At 43.5% G+C, this 19,988-nt stretch overlaps 4 protein-coding genes across 6 annotated transcripts; all 4 read left to right on the forward strand.

Annotated features, from left to right (window-relative positions):
- Window positions 1–4: 4 nt before the first annotated feature.
- Window positions 5–2,667, forward strand: LOC144050216 (uncharacterized). The gene is made up of 2 exons (XM_077563291.1): window positions 5–503; window positions 669–2,667. The coding sequence occupies exons 1-2, from the start codon at window positions 311–313 to the stop codon at window positions 1,562–1,564; spliced, it is 1,089 nt and encodes a 362-aa protein (XP_077419417.1). The 5' UTR covers window positions 5–310; the 3' UTR covers window positions 1,565–2,667.
- A 775-nt stretch (window positions 2,668–3,442) lies between these two features.
- On the forward strand, window positions 3,443–6,732 carry LOC144050214 (uncharacterized). The gene is made up of 2 exons (XM_077563289.1): window positions 3,443–4,017; window positions 5,644–6,732. Exons 1-2 carry the CDS (start codon window positions 3,837–3,839, stop codon window positions 6,597–6,599), a joined length of 1,137 nt encoding a protein of 378 aa, XP_077419415.1. The 5' UTR covers window positions 3,443–3,836; the 3' UTR covers window positions 6,600–6,732.
- A 799-nt stretch (window positions 6,733–7,531) lies between these two features.
- Window positions 7,532–13,613, forward strand: LOC144050224 (uncharacterized). 3 transcript variants are annotated; one of them, XM_077563309.1, is made up of 3 exons: window positions 7,532–7,796; window positions 8,373–8,472; window positions 9,236–13,613. In XM_077563309.1, exons 2-3 carry the CDS (start codon window positions 8,454–8,456, stop codon window positions 10,000–10,002), a joined length of 786 nt encoding a protein of 261 aa, XP_077419435.1. In that variant the 5' UTR covers window positions 7,532–7,796; window positions 8,373–8,453; the 3' UTR covers window positions 10,003–13,613. The 3 variants fall into 3 exon arrangements, with proteins under 3 accessions (XP_077419435.1, XP_077419434.1, XP_077419432.1); XM_077563308.1 differs by lacking the exon at window positions 7,532–7,796 and adding an exon at window positions 7,819–8,071; XM_077563306.1 differs by lacking the exon at window positions 7,532–7,796 and having other exon boundaries at window positions 7,821–8,472.
- LOC144050231 (uncharacterized) lies at window positions 11,488–19,868 on the forward strand. Its single transcript, XM_077563318.1, has 4 exons — window positions 11,488–11,632; window positions 14,065–14,197; window positions 14,461–15,378; window positions 19,098–19,868. Exons 2-4 carry the CDS (start codon window positions 14,179–14,181, stop codon window positions 19,775–19,777), a joined length of 1,617 nt encoding a protein of 538 aa, XP_077419444.1. The 5' UTR covers window positions 11,488–11,632; window positions 14,065–14,178; the 3' UTR covers window positions 19,778–19,868.
- The last annotated feature ends 120 nt before the right edge of the window (window positions 19,869–19,988 follow it).

Below are 19,988 nucleotides of genomic sequence, written 5' to 3' on the forward strand. Positions count from 1 at the left end.
GAGGTCCCCATTGCGCATGTGCGGACCAGCAGTCATCCTGGATCGGAATGTCGTCTGCAGTTGGGCCTCTTCACAAACGTCCAAGTCAAATGCAAATGTTTTATCGTGCCGTTTAACACGCACTCCAACGTGTTAAGGCTTGATTTTGACAAATATCCTTTTTAATTGTGACTTGTAACGGGGCTTAGATCAGCATCTCGGCGTGCGCCGTTAGCTTCTCCGACTAGCTTTGAGCTAGTTAGCCGCGAACAAAGACTGCAGCCACGACACGTGCACCGTCCGCTTTTTTTGTTGTTATTTCCGTAGCAAGATGTTGAAAGTCCAAATGCTGCGTGCGTTGGTGAACGAGCGGCTGAGTTCGGTGGTGGAGGAAATTTTTGCGGTGTTGGAAAGAACCATGGCAGACTACGAGGAGGAACTTCGTCGAACCAAAGAGGAGAACCAGCGACAGCGTCAACTACTGGACGCCGTTTTCAAACCTCACGTGGACGCCAACGCATCAGGTTGAGTTTCATAGAGTCATTGAAAACATGAATTGACATATTAGCAATTGTTAGTTGCAGTCGTAGAGCGCTAATTTGGTGATTACAAAATGTTTTCTTTTGTTGGTGTTTTACGGCGATTGCATTGGATGAATTCATTTGAATTTGCATTCTCGTGTCCCGCAGATGTGCGTGAGCTGGAGCCCCCCCACGTCGAGGGGGATGAGGAGGAGGCGGCGGCGGCGCTACCGGACGACCAGGACAAGGACGACCTCAGCAAGCTGACGGTGACGTGCGTCATCGTCAAGAGCGAAGACGAAGACCAAAGCGAAAGTGAGGAGAAGTCGGCGGCGGGCAGCGATGCGGACCAGGAAGGTGCCGGCAAACTCTTTCAATGTCCTCGATGCAACAAAACCTACAACAGTAAGAGCCATTTGAAAAGACACGCCAGGAGTCACGCGGCGGCCGACGTCGCCGAGCCGGAGCCGGAGCCGGTCCCTCGGGCCGAGCCTTCGACGCCAGCTCAACAGGAGCCCGATTACTCGTGTTCCGTGTGCAATGTGACCTTCAAGTTTCACTCCACCTTCTTGGGCCACATGAAGAAGCACAAGGGCGACAAGTCGTTCACCTGCGGCGTGTGCAACAATGCCTTCCGCTTTCAGTCCACCTTCGTCAACCACATGAGGTCGCACACGGGCGAGAAGCCCTTCGCCTGTCAGCTGTGCAACGTCCACTTCAGCGCGCACTCGTCGCTCTTGAGGCACATGCGCCTTCACACGGGCGAGAAGCGCTTCACGTGCTCCTTCTGCGACAAAAAGTTCCCCAGGAACGCCAGTTTGGTGGAGCACATGAGGATCCACACTGGCGAGAAACCGCTCTCCTGTCCCGTTTGCCACATGAACTTCCGGTTTCATTCCAAGCTCGTCAAGCATATGAGAAGTCACAAGGGAGACGACCAACCTTTCCACTGTCGCGCGTGTGGCGACAAGTTCACTTCCAAGCTCCAGCTGGACAAACACGCGTGTGCTGTCGGTCAGAGCGGCGCTGGCGGTGCTCAAACTCAGTCCGATGTGTTGATTTAACCATCAAAACACATTGGTTGTTGTGCTGGCTGTGTTTTTTTTTTGTTTTGTGTGTTAGGGCACGGTGATTGCCCTTCAAACATCTGCCAAAACAATCGTTGAATTGGGCTAAATAGCTGATTATTTTCCCCTTCAAACGCTATAATCGAAGAAAACGGAAGTTTCCGACGCTGTGAAAGTACCCTGAATGCACCATTTTGCTTGTGTAGCATTTGCAACTAGCAAGTGTGTAGCGCATGATATTCTCTAGTCCCAAAGCATCCTTTAAGCTGTTTACTGACGCCCAGTTGTCGTTAACTGTGAAACTAAACACGCGACCATAAGAATAACATCCACTGTACATTTAAATACAAAACATGCTTCGTTTTTTAAAACATCGCTAAAAGTCAAGGGAGGATCCCATTCATGGTAACCAGAAATTAGCATCGATTTTGGGAGTGTTTTTCCCTCAAATAACAAATATTCACACACACATGCTGTGTGAACACAAACACACTTCATAAAGGTTCAAATTCTTCCCAATGTGTCAATAATTAGTTATTTAAATAGAAATAAATCATAACTTCTGTACTCAATATAAATATTTTTTGAAATAATCGGCAGATTGATCGGTAAACGGTATTTTATTCCTGACAAAAATCATCATCGGCCTAAAAAAAATGCATATCAGTTGGGCCCTAATGTGTTTGTGTGTGACGTTTCACATTGTGATCAATTTCAAGTTATCTCATTAAAACATTGGTGCAGAGAAACAAAATAATTCCTTCAGTCAGGTGACCGGTGGAGGCCGTACGTCTTGTCTTTTGAAATCTTTTTCAACAATTGACTCTGATGTTGACTAACAACCAGATATTTAATTTTCGCTTTTTTCCAAATTCTGTTTCAATTCGTTTTTAGAGCCTGTTTACCCATTTTGGAGGTTTCAATAATGCTTCATTTTAGTTCGAGATGGGCAAGTAGTGGTATCGGGCTGTCACCTGGTCTTATTTCAAGGTATCGGTTGTTGTACGATCACGAACTAAAGGCATGCGCGTCTGACAGATGTACAACCACATATTTTGACTGTTATTTATATAATAAAATTAATCGTGTTGTACATAAAATAGGTATTTTATGAACAAATGGTTAAAAAAAGAAAATTCATTTCATGCCATTTTAAGGAAAATTCTACATTGGGACATATTCTTTATTTTATTGATATTTTAAGTTATTTTTGGTCGTGAACAGAGACGTAGCTTGCCATTAGGCAAACCAGGCAAATGCTTGGGGCCCCCTCGTCAGAGGGCCAACAGATTTCACACAAAGCGCACATCTTACTCTTTCACATTAGGAGTGCCGAGGTGCAATGACAATCGAGCGTCTCAAATTCCCTAAAGCGAGCCAAGCTGGCCCCTCCCTCACTTGTTGCTCAATGTGCTTTTCCAGTTTACCAAATGTACTTTGATCGTTATGGAAAGTATTGTTTATGCTTTGACGTCAGCTGGTTTTGTTAATGTCAAAATTTCCGAGTGTTTGCTTGATATTCACATAAAACCTATTTTGCAAAACAAAGGCTCTCTGCGATTACGAGTTCAGTCTTTCATGATATGACATAAAATGAAAGAATTCTGTCTAGACATGCTTGAAACGACAGATACAGCCTCATCCAATTTAGAACATCCAAGAAAATACCAATGTCTCAGTTGGCGTATTTTTAGCACTTGTTTTAAAAACAAAAAAATAACTAGAGCCAGTTTGGCAAAAACATAAAAATAAATAAATTATTTTTCAAATTCAGTGACATCAAAATTTCCTAAAATTTATTCTTGGCCCCAAAATGTGTGTTGACCAGTAAAGTAATCAATACTTCTGTCTAACGCGTTATTATCAAACTGACCGTTAAGTGGTAGCAATGAGCCAAAACGCGCCAAACGCCCTTTGAAATAGCCAACGAAGAAGAAGGAACACGGCGAAGTAGTCCCCGAATTAGCCGCACGCCACTAAACGCGAGCTAACTTGACCGTAAAAATCACTTTTTCTTTTCCTTTGTTACTTTTGTGTGGTACTTTATTCGTTTTGGATCCCCGTCTTGTTAACCCAAGCGAGACGAAACATTCCAGCTTGTTGCCAGCTCGTCTCTTGTAGGCACTTTGAAGCGACTCCCGCTAGCTTGCTAGCCCGCTAGCTGCGAACAAAGAGCAGCGGACGTTAGCAGCGCATGCTAAGCGAGCGCACACACGAGCCGTGAGTGCAAAAGTCTTTTTGCTTGTCTTCTTGTTATTATCGCGTGAAAATGTGTAAAGTGAAACTGCTGAGAGCTCTGGTCAACCAGCGGCTCAATGCGGCCGTGGAGGAAATCTTCGTCGTGTTAGAGAAAACCATAACAGAGTACGAGAACGAACTTTCTCGAACCAAAGAGGAGAACCTGCGACAACGGCGACTTTTGGACGCGCTCATGGACTCGAGCACTGCAGGTTGGTTCACGGTCATCATAGCAAGACCTCAAGACAAATAGTCCTTCTTTTTGTAGTGGGAGAAAGGTTTGGTTCAGATGAGCATGTAGTCCAAATCCTGCTCGTCAATTTCCCTTGTGGATGAATAAAGTGTCTCTCTCTCTCTCCATCTATCTGTCTCTCGCTCCACAGCTGACACTTTCTTTTTCCAGTTCTTTCTACTTTTCTGTCTGTCAGTCAATTTTACCGCCTTTCTCTTTGAGGCTATATTTTGTTATGCCTATCATCAAGTTTATCTTAAGGGCCTTAATCACTAACGATTCTCAAAGGGCTTGACAAAATTGACAAAGGTTAGTGACATCCCCTGATCAAAACTCCCCGGCTGGGCACGGAGAACTTTACCTTACGAACTAAAAATACACGAAACTCCTCTCGCTGTTCAACAAGGAAACGGTGAGTTATCCTGTGAGAACAGAATTAATTGCAGCAGCCATTTGTCCATGTTATGTTTGTTTATTTGCCCCGCTGGCTTCCTTGTTTCATCACAAAATGTCGCTCTGTGATTGGTCCGAACCAATCAGTGGAAATCAATGGGAGCGGTACAAGATGTATTCTTGAGAGTTTGTCAACTCACAAATACCGCCAGAATTCATATTGCGAGAGAAGGTTCGGGAACGCCCCTTCTAGGATGACCAGGCAGGTCCAACAATTTTACCGCAAACTAAAACAGCAGGAGAGTCCGTTTTATGAGATGAAGCGGTGCAGAAAAAAACTCCTTCGGGAAAGCGGTTCTTCCTCTGGACCTGACCCGGGAGGTCCATGCAGAATTTTGCGTAGCAGCACCTCTAGGGAAGCGATCCACCTCAGATCTTGACCCGGGTGGTCGGCACAGAATCCAGACAAATTCATCCACCAAGCGCAGACAAGACCGTAAAACCGGCCGACTTGTCGTTTAACTGAATGCAAGAGTAGGAAAAAAAAGTCTTGAGACAAGATTGAAACATTTCTATTAAAGCTCTTAACATCTCAATTTCTTGTATCTATTGCTTTCTCTTTGCCTGTATTTTCTATCTCTATCAAACTTTTTCAAATTTATGAGCAGAAAGCAGAGATGAACAAAATCAGGTTTTCGTAATATGTAATATATTTGGTTATATTTTTGAATTAAGGGTAAGGTTCAGCAACAGGTTGATTTTCTTTTTAAGATATAAATGTCAATGCATGGTAAAATCTATTGCACAAGCTTTTGTAGGTCAAACTTAAAAATGAAGAAAAAAAAAACCTGGTGTGCTAAAGAGAAAAAAAAAGTAAATACGTTGAGATGCATAAAACCAACTCTGATTTGCGTTTGCTGTTGAATCGGTGAAAATGTCCATCATTTTAATCTTTATCAGTTCATGTCATTCATGAACTTTTGGCGTTTATTTGAAATGAGCCGAATTCGTGGTTGTAGTTTACTTTATAATGCAATACTGAACGACTTAAAAAAAAATATATATATATATGTATTTCCCATGACAAATACTCCACATATAAAAATAAAAGTAACCCTCAAACTAATAAAAAAAACAAAAAAACTTGAAGCATTTTTGGAGAAACATTTTCTGTTTGAAAAACGTGAATAATTTTCTTGTCGTGTTCCCGCAGATGTCAGTCAAGATGACGTCACCCCCAAGCAGGAGGAGCAGCAGGAGTGGAGCTGCAGGGAGGAGGAGGAGCAAGAGGAGGAGCGGGAGCCGCGCCGGGCGAAAGAATGTCAAGCATGGAGTCCGCAGCGGGACGAGCACGAGGAGGCGCAGTGCAGCACGCCTCCTCCCGCAGCCGCCGTGCCGGTGAAGAGCGAAACGCAAGACCGAGCCCAGTGGGCGCAGCTCGCCCACGCGCCGGCCGCCGACAGGAAAGCGGGCGGCCCCTCGGCGCCGCCGTTCACGCCGCGCGGCTACCCCGCCGATCACGTGAGATTCGACGCCAAACACTTCAAATGTTCACTGTGCGACTCGGCCTTTTTCAAGATGTCCGACTTGCAGCGGCACATGATGATCCACTCGGGAGAAAAACCTTTCAGCTGCACCGTTTGTCCCAAGAGGTTCATCCGCAAGGCGCATCTGGTTTACCACATGAGGACACACACGGGCGAGAAGCCCTTCACGTGCTCCTTCTGCGGCAAACGCTTCTCCCTCAAAGGCAACCTGATGCGACACGCCAGGAAGCACACGGGCGAGAAGCCCTTCAAGTGCAACGAGTGCAACGCCGGCTTCAGCGTGCGGCCCGCCTTGATCCAGCACATGCGCACGCACTCGGGCGAGAAGCCTTTCAAGTGCTCCTACTGCGGCGAAGGCTTCGCTCAGCGGGGCCATCTGATCGGGCACACGCGCATCCACACGGGCGAGAAGCCCTTCACGTGCACCGTGTGCGGCAGGAAGTTCTCCATCAAGGGAGCGCTCAACGTGCACGCGCGGACCCACACGGGGGAAAAAGCCTTCAGCTGCGATTTGTGCCAGGGCAAATTCTCGCACAAGCATCAACTCAGCAAACACGCCTGCGCCACCGGCGAGGGCAGCAGCGCTCAGATGGATTTTGATGCCGAGACGCCGCCTAACTGAAAAATGCCAGCGGCGACGAGATTTTTTGGGGGGGCGTGTACATAAATATTGTTCTATTCCAGATGTGAGTCCGACACTTTGTATTTCAGAGTCGAGTGGACCCGATACTAATAAACCACAGAAAACTGTTCAAGTAGGCTCATGTCATTCACTAGGTAGTCTTGGAGGGGAAAAAAACAAAAACCCAATAATGGTCCTAAATCTGGCCAACCTACAACTTGGGTCAATTTGACCCAACTTTCTGGGTTGCTTTATACCACACAACACTTTTTGTGTGTGCGTGTGCAAAACAACCCAAGTATTGGCCAAGGTCAACGAAAGAAATAAAACTTAAATTCAAAAAACTATTTTGTTAACGAAATACAATAAAAATGAAAATACTTTTAAAAAGACGAAAACGAACTGAAACTATATTTTATGTTTACAAAACTAAAACTAATTATAGCAAAATTCCTTTGTTTTAGTCTTTGGTAATTAATTTAATGCATGAGCCTTTTGAGGATGATTTAAAATGTGATTTTAAGTAGATTTATTTTGAAATTAACCGAAATAAAGACATTTGAAAGTGTGTCACACAGAAGTGATGTCATCTAGCAGCAGCCAATAGAAAAGCACCTTCAGATTATGTCGCTCCCGTGGTGATTTTTAAGTAGTACACTTTTTTTAAACTAATACTGAAATTAACTAAAACTAAGTATTTATTAAATAACTAAAACTAACAGAACCACCCTGAAAACTAATTAAAACTAAATTAAAAACTCAAAACGAAAATAACTCAAATGAAAATTCTAAAATTATAACAACCCTGGTATTGGCTTATTTTATATAAAAATAACCCCCAATTTTGCCCGTTAATAACCAAGATTTCTTCTTCTTTTTTTAACCAACAACACCCCAATTCAATCTCTGACTGAAGTGAAACTAGTTTCACCAATTAAAATTTTCTCAAAGGACTATATGCCAAGGGAGGGGGCGGGACTTCCGGGTTTTCACACATCATCTTTGTTTCCGTTTCCGGTTATGACGTAATTGGCCTTGTCCCAATACTCGCACAAATAGTTTTATGTAGCCTTTTATACTGCAACGGGCGGGTGAAGTTACTGTAGGAGCGTTTGTTGCGCGGCGCGATGACGTGTGTGCAGTATTTGTCCACATTAGTTGTCATATGATTTATTGCATGAGGCTTTTTCAAGAGAGGTAATCAATGAAAGAAGACGAGCGTTTACATGTCACACTTTTGCCGAAAGTGCGTGGAGGTGGAAAGTCAGTATTGGGACGCGGCCAACAATAACTGGAAACATTATTGCTGTGTGTTTTACGGAAGTCCGTGGCATCTAGTCAATTATTGTTGCGTTTGCAGTGCTTTCAGGCCAGACGGTGGCAGTAGTGCGACACGAATGCGAATGTTAGGAGCACGCAAAAGCAACATAGAAGAAGAAACAGGCGGAAATTAGTTACACGTCGCTTAGCAGGTTGGTTCGATTTAAAAAAATAAATAAAAAATGTTTACATCGTTAGGTGGCAAAACGTTGTTCGTTTGGTACGCAGACTGTGTGGCTCATTCGACTTTGACTACAAAGTATCAGCACCGCCGCTGCGTTCGTTTCTGTGCACTTTTAAAGCTAACTTAGCTTGTTAGGGGCTAGCAGGCAGCTAGGCGTCCGTTAGGTGGGTTGTTATTATCGTGAGAAAATGTGTAGAGTGAAAATGTTGCGAGCTTTGGTCAACCAGCGGCTGAGTGCGGCTGTGGAGGAAATTTTCTTTGTGTTGGAGAGCACCATAGCGGAGTACGAGGAGGAACTTTGCCGAACCAAAGAGGAGAACCAACGACAGCGGCAGCTGCTGGACACGCTCATGGACTCGAGCACAACAGGTACTGCCGCATTCCAGGACATATTCCACGTCACGCCAACTTAAACTTGTTCTAGAAATGCGTCCAATTCCACAGTTTTTTACTTCAAAACCCCCCATTCATTCCCAACACGATTAAGCACTAGACAAAAAGCAAACAAAAAAACACGTTTTTAAAAATTGTATTTAATTTAAATCTTAAAGATCAATTTCACAGAAAAATGGTTGTGGTTGGGGAAGAGAGGGGGGTCCTGAAGAAATCCTGGTCTTCGTGGGTCGGAGTCCTGCAGGTTTGAGATGTTTCTGTCCTCCAACGCACCTGATTCTAAAGATTAAGATCGTTTCTCCTGCAAACCTTGCTTTTGAGCTGATTATATGAATCGGGTGTCTTGAAAGATGGAAACATTTAAAACCTGCAGGACTCCAGCACCCAAACACCAGGTTTGGGGAAGCCTGTTTGTGATCAGTTTTTGAGGAAAAAAATTATAAAGAGTACAATTTCACAAAATGAAGAAATAGAATTAAGGGTAATGAATTAAAAACATAAGTTGATTAACTATGGTAATTATTAATTGAGAAGGATCAAATCTGAAAACTTTAATAGTTAACTCATGTAATAGTTAACTAATAATAAACTGAAAATGTTTAATTGTACTTTAGGGCATTTAAACAAAAATGTTAAATGTATTATTCAAATTTATTGCGCCAATATTTTCCCTTTGATTGCAAATGAATATTGGCACAAAATATATATTATTATATCGATGAAATATGTTGTCTTGCAGACATGACCCAGGAAGATGTTCCCACTGAACAGCAGCAGGAGGAGGAGCCAGATGGGCCCCCTTGTGTGAAAGAGGAGAAGGAAGAAGCGGCAATCGTAGGCGTCATCGTGAAAGGTGAAGATGATCCCAGTGAAAACGGCGGGACGAGAGTCTTCCCCCCGCGATGGGACAGCGAGGACACATCCACGTCGCCGTGTCCCGATGACGACCAAGCTCGCCGCTTGAAATGTCCTCAATGTGACAAAACATACGCCGACCAGACGCAATTGAGAAGACACGTGAGGTGTCACGGCGACAACGTGCACTGGTGCTGCTGCAACTGCCACAAAACCTTCGGCAGTAAGGCCGATTTGCAGAGACACACCCGCACGCATACCGGGGAAAAGCCCTTTGCGTGCTCCTTTTGCGCCAAAAGATTTTCCATTAAGGGCAACTTGATCGCGCACACCAAAACGCACACCGGCGAAAAAAGCTTCTCGTGCTCGGTGTGCCGCACACGCTTCGGCGTGCGCTCGGCCTTGATTCGACACATGAGGACGCACACAGGAGAGAAACCATTCTCCTGCTCCTTCTGCGGCGAAAGCTTCTCCCAGAAAGGGCACTTGATGAGACACACCAGGACGCACACGGGCGAGAAACCTTTCAGCTGCCACGCCTGCCACAAGAAGTTCTCTGAAAAATACAACGTCAAGAAACACAAGTGTGCCGCTCGCGCCACCGAACGGCACAAGGAAACCACGGCGCTCAATCAGTCTTCTGCCCTCTAGTGGATGAGCACTTTGTTGTTATGCCTGTCACAGATCTTGAACAAAGATACAACATTTGTAGACATGTTTAACTATGCAATCAAATGGGGTAGATGCCACGGACTTCCGACTTCCGGGTTTTACACATCAGCGCCCTTTCCGGCCACTGCTGGCCGCGTTCCAACACTGGCACACTCGCACCCCTGCGACTCCACTCATCAACAGGAGGGCGTCTCGGCTTATCTGAAATGCTTCCGACACTGAGACAGACACTACACTTGCAATGTATTATTTCAAAAATGAAATTAAACAATTGTAGTATACCAAAATAGTTTTTCAAATTAAACTTGTAGAAACCATTCATAATAATAATGCATCGGATTTATATAGCGCTTTTCTATCTAATCAGATACTCAAAGACACTTTTACAATGGAACGGATGCATCCTCCATGCGCTCACACATTCACACTGTGGTGACGTTAAGTTACTTAAGAAGCCACAGCTGACCCGGGGAAGGCAGGCTGACGGAAGGCTGCCAGTGTGCGCCTACGGCCCCTCCCACCACCACCAAACATTCGCACCTTCCATACACCAGAGTGAGTAGCAACACATAAGTGTGTCAAGTGCCTTGCCCAAAGACACAACGACACACGACTCGGGGAGAGCGGGGATCGAACAGCCGACCTTCCGGTTACTGGGCGATAGTCTCTACACCCTGAGCCACAAAACCAAAAGATTAACAATGACACAATAAATGCTGTTCTAATTAAATTTTGAAAATGTCATTTCTAATACAGAAGACATTTAGAGGAAGGAACTCCAATTTAATTTGCAGAACACTATATTGTGTTGTTTAGCTAGTTTAATTTTATTTAGTAAAGTATATTCAAGTAAAACTCAGAACAATAACACAATTATCGTTTGATTTCATTTGAATTATAATTTACAATCAAATCTAACTAGAACAAGATATATCGTATCATTTAGTTGAATTATAATTGATTGTATTGCAGTAAATGAGAATGTAACAATTTCAACTTCTATTGTGTTGTTTTACAAGTTTAAGTTAATTAACCAATAGATAATTAATCAACTATCTGAATTTCTTATATTGTGATATAATACATACAATTTTTAATCATTTTTATTGTGTTGTGAGTAGTTAGAGTTTAAGTTAATATAATAAAAATAAATTGCCACAAAATGAATGAGATGTTTAAATTATTTTGTAATTATTCGCTACAATTATTTTATTTATGATATTATTCCTCATGATTATTTAATTCAACATTAGTATATATTTAGTCATTGTTTTGTTTTTTACGAATGTTTTCGTATGTCTATTTTTGTGGCTAGATGTCTTGCTCTTGTGACGTCACTGAGCCCTTTCGTCCAATCGAGTCGAGCGAAATCGAAATATGCGGAAGTTAGCAAGTAAACGTCGGCTGATCAGGGGAAGAAAGTGAGCGAAAAGTCCGACGAATTTCCTAGCGTCCGCTCGTCCCCGCGTTTGTTTTTTATTTACAATACTTGACGTTTGTGTCACTCTTCGTCTCAGCCCACTTGAAAGCTTCTCCGGTTAGCTTAGCATGTTCGCTTGGAACAAAGAGCGGCGGAAGTTAGCAACAAGCTAAAGTCGAGAAGCGCCAGGTGAGTAACGACTAGTGTAAGCCTCAAGTAGATTTTCTTTTCCTCAAAGCGATTAATTCCCGTTGCTGTGGAAGTCGTTGGAATGTTTAGAACAGGGGTGGCCAAGTTGGGTCCTCGAGAGCCACTATCCAGCCTGTTTTCCATGTTTCTCTCCACTAACACACCTTATTCATGATCAGGATCGTAATCAGGCTTCTGCAAAGCTTGCTGATGAGCTAATCATTAGATTCAGCTGCGTTGAAGGAGGGAGACATGGAAAACAGGCTGGATAGGGGCTCTCGAGGACCCAGTTTGGCCACCGCTGGTTTAAAATGAGAGAAAGGGTTTAGCGCATTCAGCGGCCTGTGTCGGGGCACCAGCGACGTCACTTCCGCTTATGCCGCGGCATCAGCAACTGCCTTTTTCTTTTCCTCTTGACTTCTCGGGAGATGTCGCGACTCCATTCAACTTGGTGCCGCTGCCATGACTCATTCCACGGCATCGTGTGCGTTTATAAACGGATTAATTTTTGTTCATATGTGTTTACAAACTGCGTGTTTGTTTGTTTTTGTCAATTTACTTATTTTCACGGACTTTGCCGGGGGGGGCACACAGTCAGCCCCGTAATCGGGCTAATAGACACATTTGATTGCTGGCTTTTAGCTTGACACGAATGTCGACATTGGTCTGGTATGTGATAGTGTTTACTTTTGGAATCTTATTAATTTAGTGTTTACTATTTTTTGTTTTTTTTATTCCATGTAGGCTACAGCAGTTTTCATGCAGCGATTTTTTTTTTAAATAAAGTTGAGTTGAGATATTCTGTTTACATTATTAATTTGTTCAACACAAAGTGCATTATTTTTTTTAATTATTATTTTTTTTACTCGTTCTCATTTACTTCAAGCTTACTCATCAACACTTTTTATTTTTATTTTTTTACAAACAATAATACAAAACAGTATAACAGCCAGGGGGAGACAAATACACAGACAGTTTTTGTGGAAATGAAAACGAAGACTTGGAACATCTTTTTTTTTTCTCTCTTGTAATATAATTCAGAGGTTTTGGAAAGATTTTCAAGGTTGGTTGCAACACAAGTGTATTCAATGTGCTGTCCTATCAATGAAAGAGATACAATTTGGAATGAACATTAACAATAGGAAAATTTAATTTTGTGTCAATGTTTTGTGATGGGTAAGCAGTTTATTCACACAAAAAAAAAAAAATCCTAATATAGCTCACTGGAAGAATGATGAATGATCTTTAAGGTTTATGGATCAGAAAAATTCCCGTGCTTTTGAATTTTTTTGAATGAGTTTGATTTAATTAAAAATATTTGTGGGATCCTTTTCTTTTTGACATTTTGTAACAATGCTCCTTGTTCGGTGTTTGTTTGCCCTTTTGGGGGGTCTGTGTATGTATATATATTTCTTTAAGTTTTATGTAATTGACTTGATTGTAACATTATGCGGTGCTTCATTTGTTTGTTTTGTATTTGAGGTGTGTTGAATAAAAAAAATACACTGCCAGAATGACTGCGACGTTGGCGAGGCACCTCTACGTCACTTCTGTTGAGCCTCCAAATATGGTGTTGTGCCTGGCGGCCATTGTGACACAGCTTAGCCAGGTGCCACAATGGCCGACAGGAACAACACCATATTTGGATGCTACTATGGCAATAACACTTGGTCAAAAAGCGTTCCTGCCAAAGTTATGCGGTAGGTGGCCGGCAGAGAAGGTCACGCGGTTCTCTCTCTCTATCTCTCTTTCCCTCATTTTCAGTCTTCAATAATTTTTGTGATTAAGTAACTCATCCATATTGTACAATATTTGTTTATAAATGTCTGTCATTGCATGTCATTCCTGTGTAAGTCACAAGATGTCGCTGTTCCATTCGACTTGCTGTCTTCGTTCAACGGAGAGTGCATTTACTTTTCTCACCTTGGCTGTAATATTGCATTGATATGTTGTACTGTGTTCAATAAAGCATCAAAAAGTGTGTTACTGCGACATTGGCGAAAACTGCTGTAGCCTACATGGAGTAAAGAACAAACATATAAAAACAATTAAACATTAAATTAATAACATACAGACAGTAAACACTATCACATACCAGACCAATGTCGACATTCGTGTCAAGCTAAAAGCCAGCAATCAAATGTGTTTATTAGCCCGATTACGGGGCTGACTGCGTGCGTGCCCCCAGTGCAAGTCAGTTTAAATAAGAAAGTGTTCAGTAAATTGACAAAAACAAACAAACACGCAGTTTGTAAACACATATGAACAAAAAATAATCCGTTTATAAACGCACATGATGCCGTGGAATGAGTCATGGCAGCGGCACCAAGTTGAATGGAGTCGCGACATCTCCCGAAGTAAAGAGGAAAGGAAAAAGGCAGTTGCGGAAGTGACGTCACTGATGCCGCGACACATGCCGCTAAATGCGCTAGCCCTAACTGTAGAATGAGGCAACTGGCGCTGGAGGACATCCCGAAGACCAACTTTGCGGAAGCAAAAAGAACGAGACAAGCAGCGACAACGTCACGTGCTGGACTCTGGCTCGGATGGACTCTCACGTTCAAGGTTGGTTGGCTTCACGCTCTCATTTGGAGTCCATTATTCATCGTAGTCATTGAAGTCTCTCTTAAAATGTACAAATGTGCTCCAGTCTACTGAAAAGAAATGTCATGTCAGCACTGCAGACTCGTGAGTAAGTTGCATGAATGGATGAGAGGAGAAACGTCTTCTGAGACAGACAGAGCAGTCCAGTTGCGATTGTAACTTCCAAGTTACTAAAAAAAATCGAGCAAGGCGGGCGATGAAGGTTGTCTTCTTGCGTCCTGTAGACGGCCAACAGCGGCAGCCCCCCCGCCTCAAAGGGGAAGATGTGCAACCGCATTCCCCCCATGTCAAGGAGGAACAGGAAGAAGTGGACGTCAGCTGGGAGGCCGGCGAGCGTCTGGCAAGTCGGGACGAGGCCGAGGACCATCTAAGCCACTTCTCGGTGATCCGAGTCATCGTGAAAGGCGAAGACGAGCAAGACGAAGGTGAGCAGGAGCAAAAGACGAGAGGACGGCATGCCGAGGGCGACGACGGAGACTCTCGAGGCGACGTGACCTTCGGATGTTCTCCGTGCGACAACGCGTCCGGTTTGACGGCGCACGCGGGAGACAAAATCTTCATCTGCTCGTTTTGCGGCAAAAGCTTCGACCGGCAGGAGCACTTGATGGGCCACATGATGATCCACACGGGAGAGAAACCCTTTGTGTGCTCCATCTGCGGCAGCAGCTTCTCGCTCAAAGGCACGTTGATGATACACATGAGGACACACAGCGGTGAGAGACCCTTCCCGTGCTCCGTTTGCGGCGAGCGATTCTCCCAGAAGGTCAACCTGACCAGACACATGAGGACGCACACGGGAGAGAAACCTTTCTCCTGCTCCGTGTGCAGGGAGAATTTCTCCCAGAAAGGAAACTTGATGAAGCACATGAGGACGCACACCGGGGAGAAACCCTTCCCATGCTCGGTGTGCGGCGAAAAGTTCTCGCAGAAAGGGAATCTGGTGATCCACATGAGGACGCACACTGGGGAGAAACCTTTTGCCTGCTCGCTGTGCGGTAAAAAGTTTGCCCTGAAAGGCAGCTTGAGGAAACACACCAGGACGCACACCGGCGAGAAACCTTTCACTTGCTCCGTTTGCGGCGAGAAGTTTGCGCAGAAAGGGAATTTGAATAGTCACGCCAGGAAGCACACGGGAGAGAAATCCTTCAGCTGCAACGTATGTCAGGAAAAATTTCTCTGTCGAAATCAGCTTAGCAAGCATAAATGTGCGCGTGACAACAGCGCCGCTAAATGAATGCTAAACTGAATGCATTTATGGCACTTTTATCTACACCATATGGCACTCCAAGTGCTTTAAAAAAACATATATATATATATATATATATATATTTTTTTTACAAAGGCTCCCTTTCACGCACCAACAGGAGGCTGCTAAGTGGGGTTGAGTATCTTGCACAAGGACACTTTGACATAGTCAAGGTTGAGGATCGAACCCACAACAAGATTTTGGAAAAACTGATTATTGAAATGCTTTTCAAGTCCTTAATCATAAATACGGGGAGAAAGTGTTTTAAACTTGGATTCCGTTTCCACTTGGGGCTGACTTAATGAGAACATTTTATTCCGAAAAATTTCATTTTTATTTACATTAAGTTACCGTACATATTTCAATGCTGGTCTATTCTAGTCAGTGTTGGTTTTGTCCATGTTCTGCATTCATGCTGAAGAATGCTGACATGTTGAACGATCAACTTGTTGAGATGCGTTTGAATGGTCTTTGTTGCCATCTTCCGACCGATTGCTGGTACTACAAGCGTCAACCAACCGACGGTATCGCAGTGGACTTTTGGCGGAGTTCCAGTGAGACATGTCTTCTTTTAGCCTGATTGTTTGGCCTTATCGTGACCATTTTCCCACAAGATTCAAGTGACCGCAGAATAGACAAGAATGTGCAAAGTTCGGGGTGCTTTCATATAATAAAGAATGGCAACGCATCTTCTGCAATGCAACTGCACAAGAAGAGACTTTAAAAAGATGTCACGTCAGACTTTGATGAAATATAAAAGGTGAGTTTTATGAATTATGAATGAAATTTCTAGTTCAAAACTTAGGACGAACTCCTCCTGGGGTGAAAAATGAAGGATAAAAGAATATCTGCAAATGAAGAAATCCAATCAAATGAAAACAGTTTCATTTGAAAATCATGATTTCATGTTTTTTTTCTGCGCCGTGTAAATCATCCTTTTGATTATTTTGGATCTTTTTTTTAACAATAAAAGTGCCAAAGGCAGCTGTGAGTAATAAGCGGTTCCGAAAATGGATGGATGAATAGAATTTATCCATCTTATTTACTCATGTCGTTTATTATTTTACGTAAGTTTACTTTGTTAAGTTTAATTTTATTTGAATTGATGTATTTCATTTTGCATGATTTTGTCTTCATTTTATTTAACTGAGTTCTGTGTTGTTTGGCTTGACTTAATTCATTCATTTTGGTCAATTCACTTGACTTAGTCGGTTTATTTAACTTTTTTACCCTTTTATTTTTCTCTTGATTTTCTGTTTAATCTCGCAATACTCTTGAAATGATGCAAAGCCGAATGTCTCCCCCTGGTGGCAGCATTGTGACAAGGGTCGATGGACTTTCTGGAAAGATTTGTGTGGATTTGTTATTGGGCATCTTCACGGAGACTTTTCGTTCAAACGAGAAAATATAGTTGTTTTTTTTAGGAAGTACGTTATTAAAGATGTCTTTTTTATTATTATTAATTTGTTAATACTTAGTGCGATTTCTTTTTATTCATAAATGCAAGTATGGAACTCAAAAACAAACTTCACTCACGTTCACATTGATCATCTACATTAGACTTATGAATGACTCTGATAACAGAAAGGCTCTGAAAACTCAATATTTAAAAGGAAAAAAAGTTATTTGGATGTATATGAAACGCCTGGCATTAATGTTTTTTGTGGTGTTGATTTGTTTTGTTTTTACGTTGTACACTAGTATACTAATATATAATGTTTCATTTTGTTTATTTCGCGTATACTTATCTGTACTTATTCTATGGTTCAATAAAGCTAATAAATAAATAAAAAAGTAGCGTCCAAATACGTACACTTCTGTGAAGACTTCTGTGAAGTCTTCTACTTATTGCTGCACTTCTTATTTATTTAATTTTAATTGTATCTCTTTCTATTCTGTTGTTTTCTCTTTACTGTAAACTGCAGCTGGACGGAGTCCAGGAAAAAGTTCCCCACGGGGAAAATAAAAGTATATCGTATCGTATCGTAAATCTAGCGATGCCACAGCATATTTGGAGGCTGAACGGAAAAGACGTCGAGTGCCTCGCCAATTATTTCCAGAGCCCTGCATGAAAACTGCTGTAGCCTACATGGAGTAAAAAAACAAACATATAAACAATTAAACATTAAATTAATAACATACAGACAGTAAACACTATCACATACCAGACCAATGTCGACATTCGTGTCAAGCTAAAAGCCAGCAATCAAATGTGTTTATTAGCCCGATTACGGGGCTGACTGCGTGCGTGCCCCCAGTGCAAGTCAGTTTAAATAAGAAAGTGTTCAGTAAATTGACAAAAACAAACAAACACGCAGTTTGTAAACACATATGAACAAAAAATAATCCGTTTATAAACGCACATGATGCCGTGGAATGAGTCATGGCAGCGGCACCAAGTTGAATGGAGTCGCGACATCTTCCGAAGTAAAGAGGAAAGGAAAAAGGCAGTTGTTGATGCTGCGGCATAAGCGGAAGTGACGTAACTGATGCCGTGGCACACGCGGAAGTGACATAACTGATGCCACGCCACATGCCGCTGCCGCTAAATGCTAGCCCTCACTGGAGCTCAAATAGAGACGGAAGTTAGCATCGCATGCTAGTTCATGATGAGCCAGCGTGAAAAGTCTTCCTAGTGCGTGCAAAAAACAGCGACTACGTGACGTGATGGTGGAGCAGCCGTAGTGTCGCAAATTAGGAGGAGGAACTTTCTCCAACCAAAGAGGAGAATCAGCGACGACGTCGTCCACGATCCGATGGACTCGCACTCGCACGCACAAGGTTGGTTGTTTTTCACAACATCTGTTATTCACTTCATATTTAAAAAGTTCGGCACACGATCAACAATGTCACGTTTGGACTGTCATGAAATAAACACGTCAAGAAGACACCCGTTGCCATGTTGGGGCCGAGCCCACCCACCAACTCCAAGTTCTTGTGCCCCGGTCCCCACACCCAACACACACACACACACACAAGTCGTCCATTTTAGTTTGAAACAAGCAATTCGTTGCTTCGTACTTTGTTAGAAAAACAGAGAAAAAATCCAACCCGTATACCAGTTTCACTGACTGACATAAAAGTGGTTGGGCATGTCTTCAAATCTTGTGGAGGCCATTTTAGTTTGAAGAATCAAATTCCAGATCAAAGTTGAAGTGGTTGCGAGGTCCTGTTGATGGTCGCTTGAGGCTTTCATCCTTTTTCTTTGAGTATTCCTGTTAGGAGACGTGATAGTTGTGACGTTCGTCGTCTTGTGTCTGACAGACGTGCATGCACAAGAGCTTCAGGAGTGCAGCGCCGGCGTGGACTGCGACAAGCGACAGCCTGCCGGCGTCAAACGGGAAGATGAGGAGGTGGACGTCAGTCATGAGGGAGGAGAACATCTTGAGGGTCTGCGTGAGGACGAAGAGGAGGAGGAGGAAGGTCAGGACGCCCCCGTCTGCCAGCTCCCGGTGATTCCAATCATCGTGAAGGGCGAAAACGATGACAACGGAGCTCAGTCGAGAAGCGGGTCGGAAGCCGGCAGCCTCTTAGATCTTCTGTCGGACGGCGACAACCACACAGACGACGAGGACCCGAAAGGAGGCCGCGGGAGACGTCGGAACCGCAACCAACGTTTCAAATGTTCTGAGTGCGCCAAAGCTTTCGGCACCAAACGAAATTTGAAAACGCACATGATGATCCACACGGGGGAGAAACCCTTCATTTGCTCCATCTGCGGCGCAAACTTCTCCCTGAAAGGCACACTGATGATTCACATGAGGACGCACACGGGGGAGAAACCCTTCCCATGCTCTGTGTGTGGTGAGAAATTCTCACAGAAAGTCAACTTGACCAAGCACATGAGGAAGCACACCGGGGAGAAACCTTTCCCCTGCTCCGTCTGCGGCGAGAGGTTCTCCCAGAAGGGCAACTTGATGATCCACTTGAGGTGGCACACGGGGGAGAAACCCTTTCACTGCCCAGTTTGCGGCGAACGCTTCTCCCAAAAGGGGAATCTGATGATCCACAGGAGGACGCACACGGGAGAGAAACCGTATCCCTGCTCCGTGTGCGGTCAAACCTTCTCCCGCAAGGACATTTTGTCCAAACACACCAGGACGCACACTGGTGAGAAACCTTTCGCTTGCTCCGTTTGCGGGGAGAAGTTTGCGCAGAGCGGCAACTTGAAGACACACGTGAGGACGCACACAGGAGAAAAACCTTACTGCTGTCACCTGTGTCACGTCCAATTCGCGTACAAGTATCAGCTCAACAAGCACAAGTGCCCCTCGGAAGTCGCCGGCGCACCGTAAACATTCGATGATCGGAACTAACTGCACCTGATTTTATTGATTTATTTTTTGCTTTGAATAAAAGTACCAAAGGCAGCTGCTGTACTCTGCTTTGAAATAAGACAGATTTGTGATCGATGAGGCAAATTTCAGCATTAATTGCATCGTGTTCTTCTAAATTTACTTCTCTTTTAGGACTTCAAGTAGAAAAACACAATTCAGACAAAGAAAA

This window comes from Vanacampus margaritifer, chromosome 4 (assembly GCF_051991255.1).
Source record: "Vanacampus margaritifer isolate UIUO_Vmar chromosome 4, RoL_Vmar_1.0, whole genome shotgun sequence".
In the NCBI taxonomy this organism is placed as follows: domain Eukaryota; kingdom Metazoa; phylum Chordata; class Actinopteri; order Syngnathiformes; family Syngnathidae; genus Vanacampus; species Vanacampus margaritifer.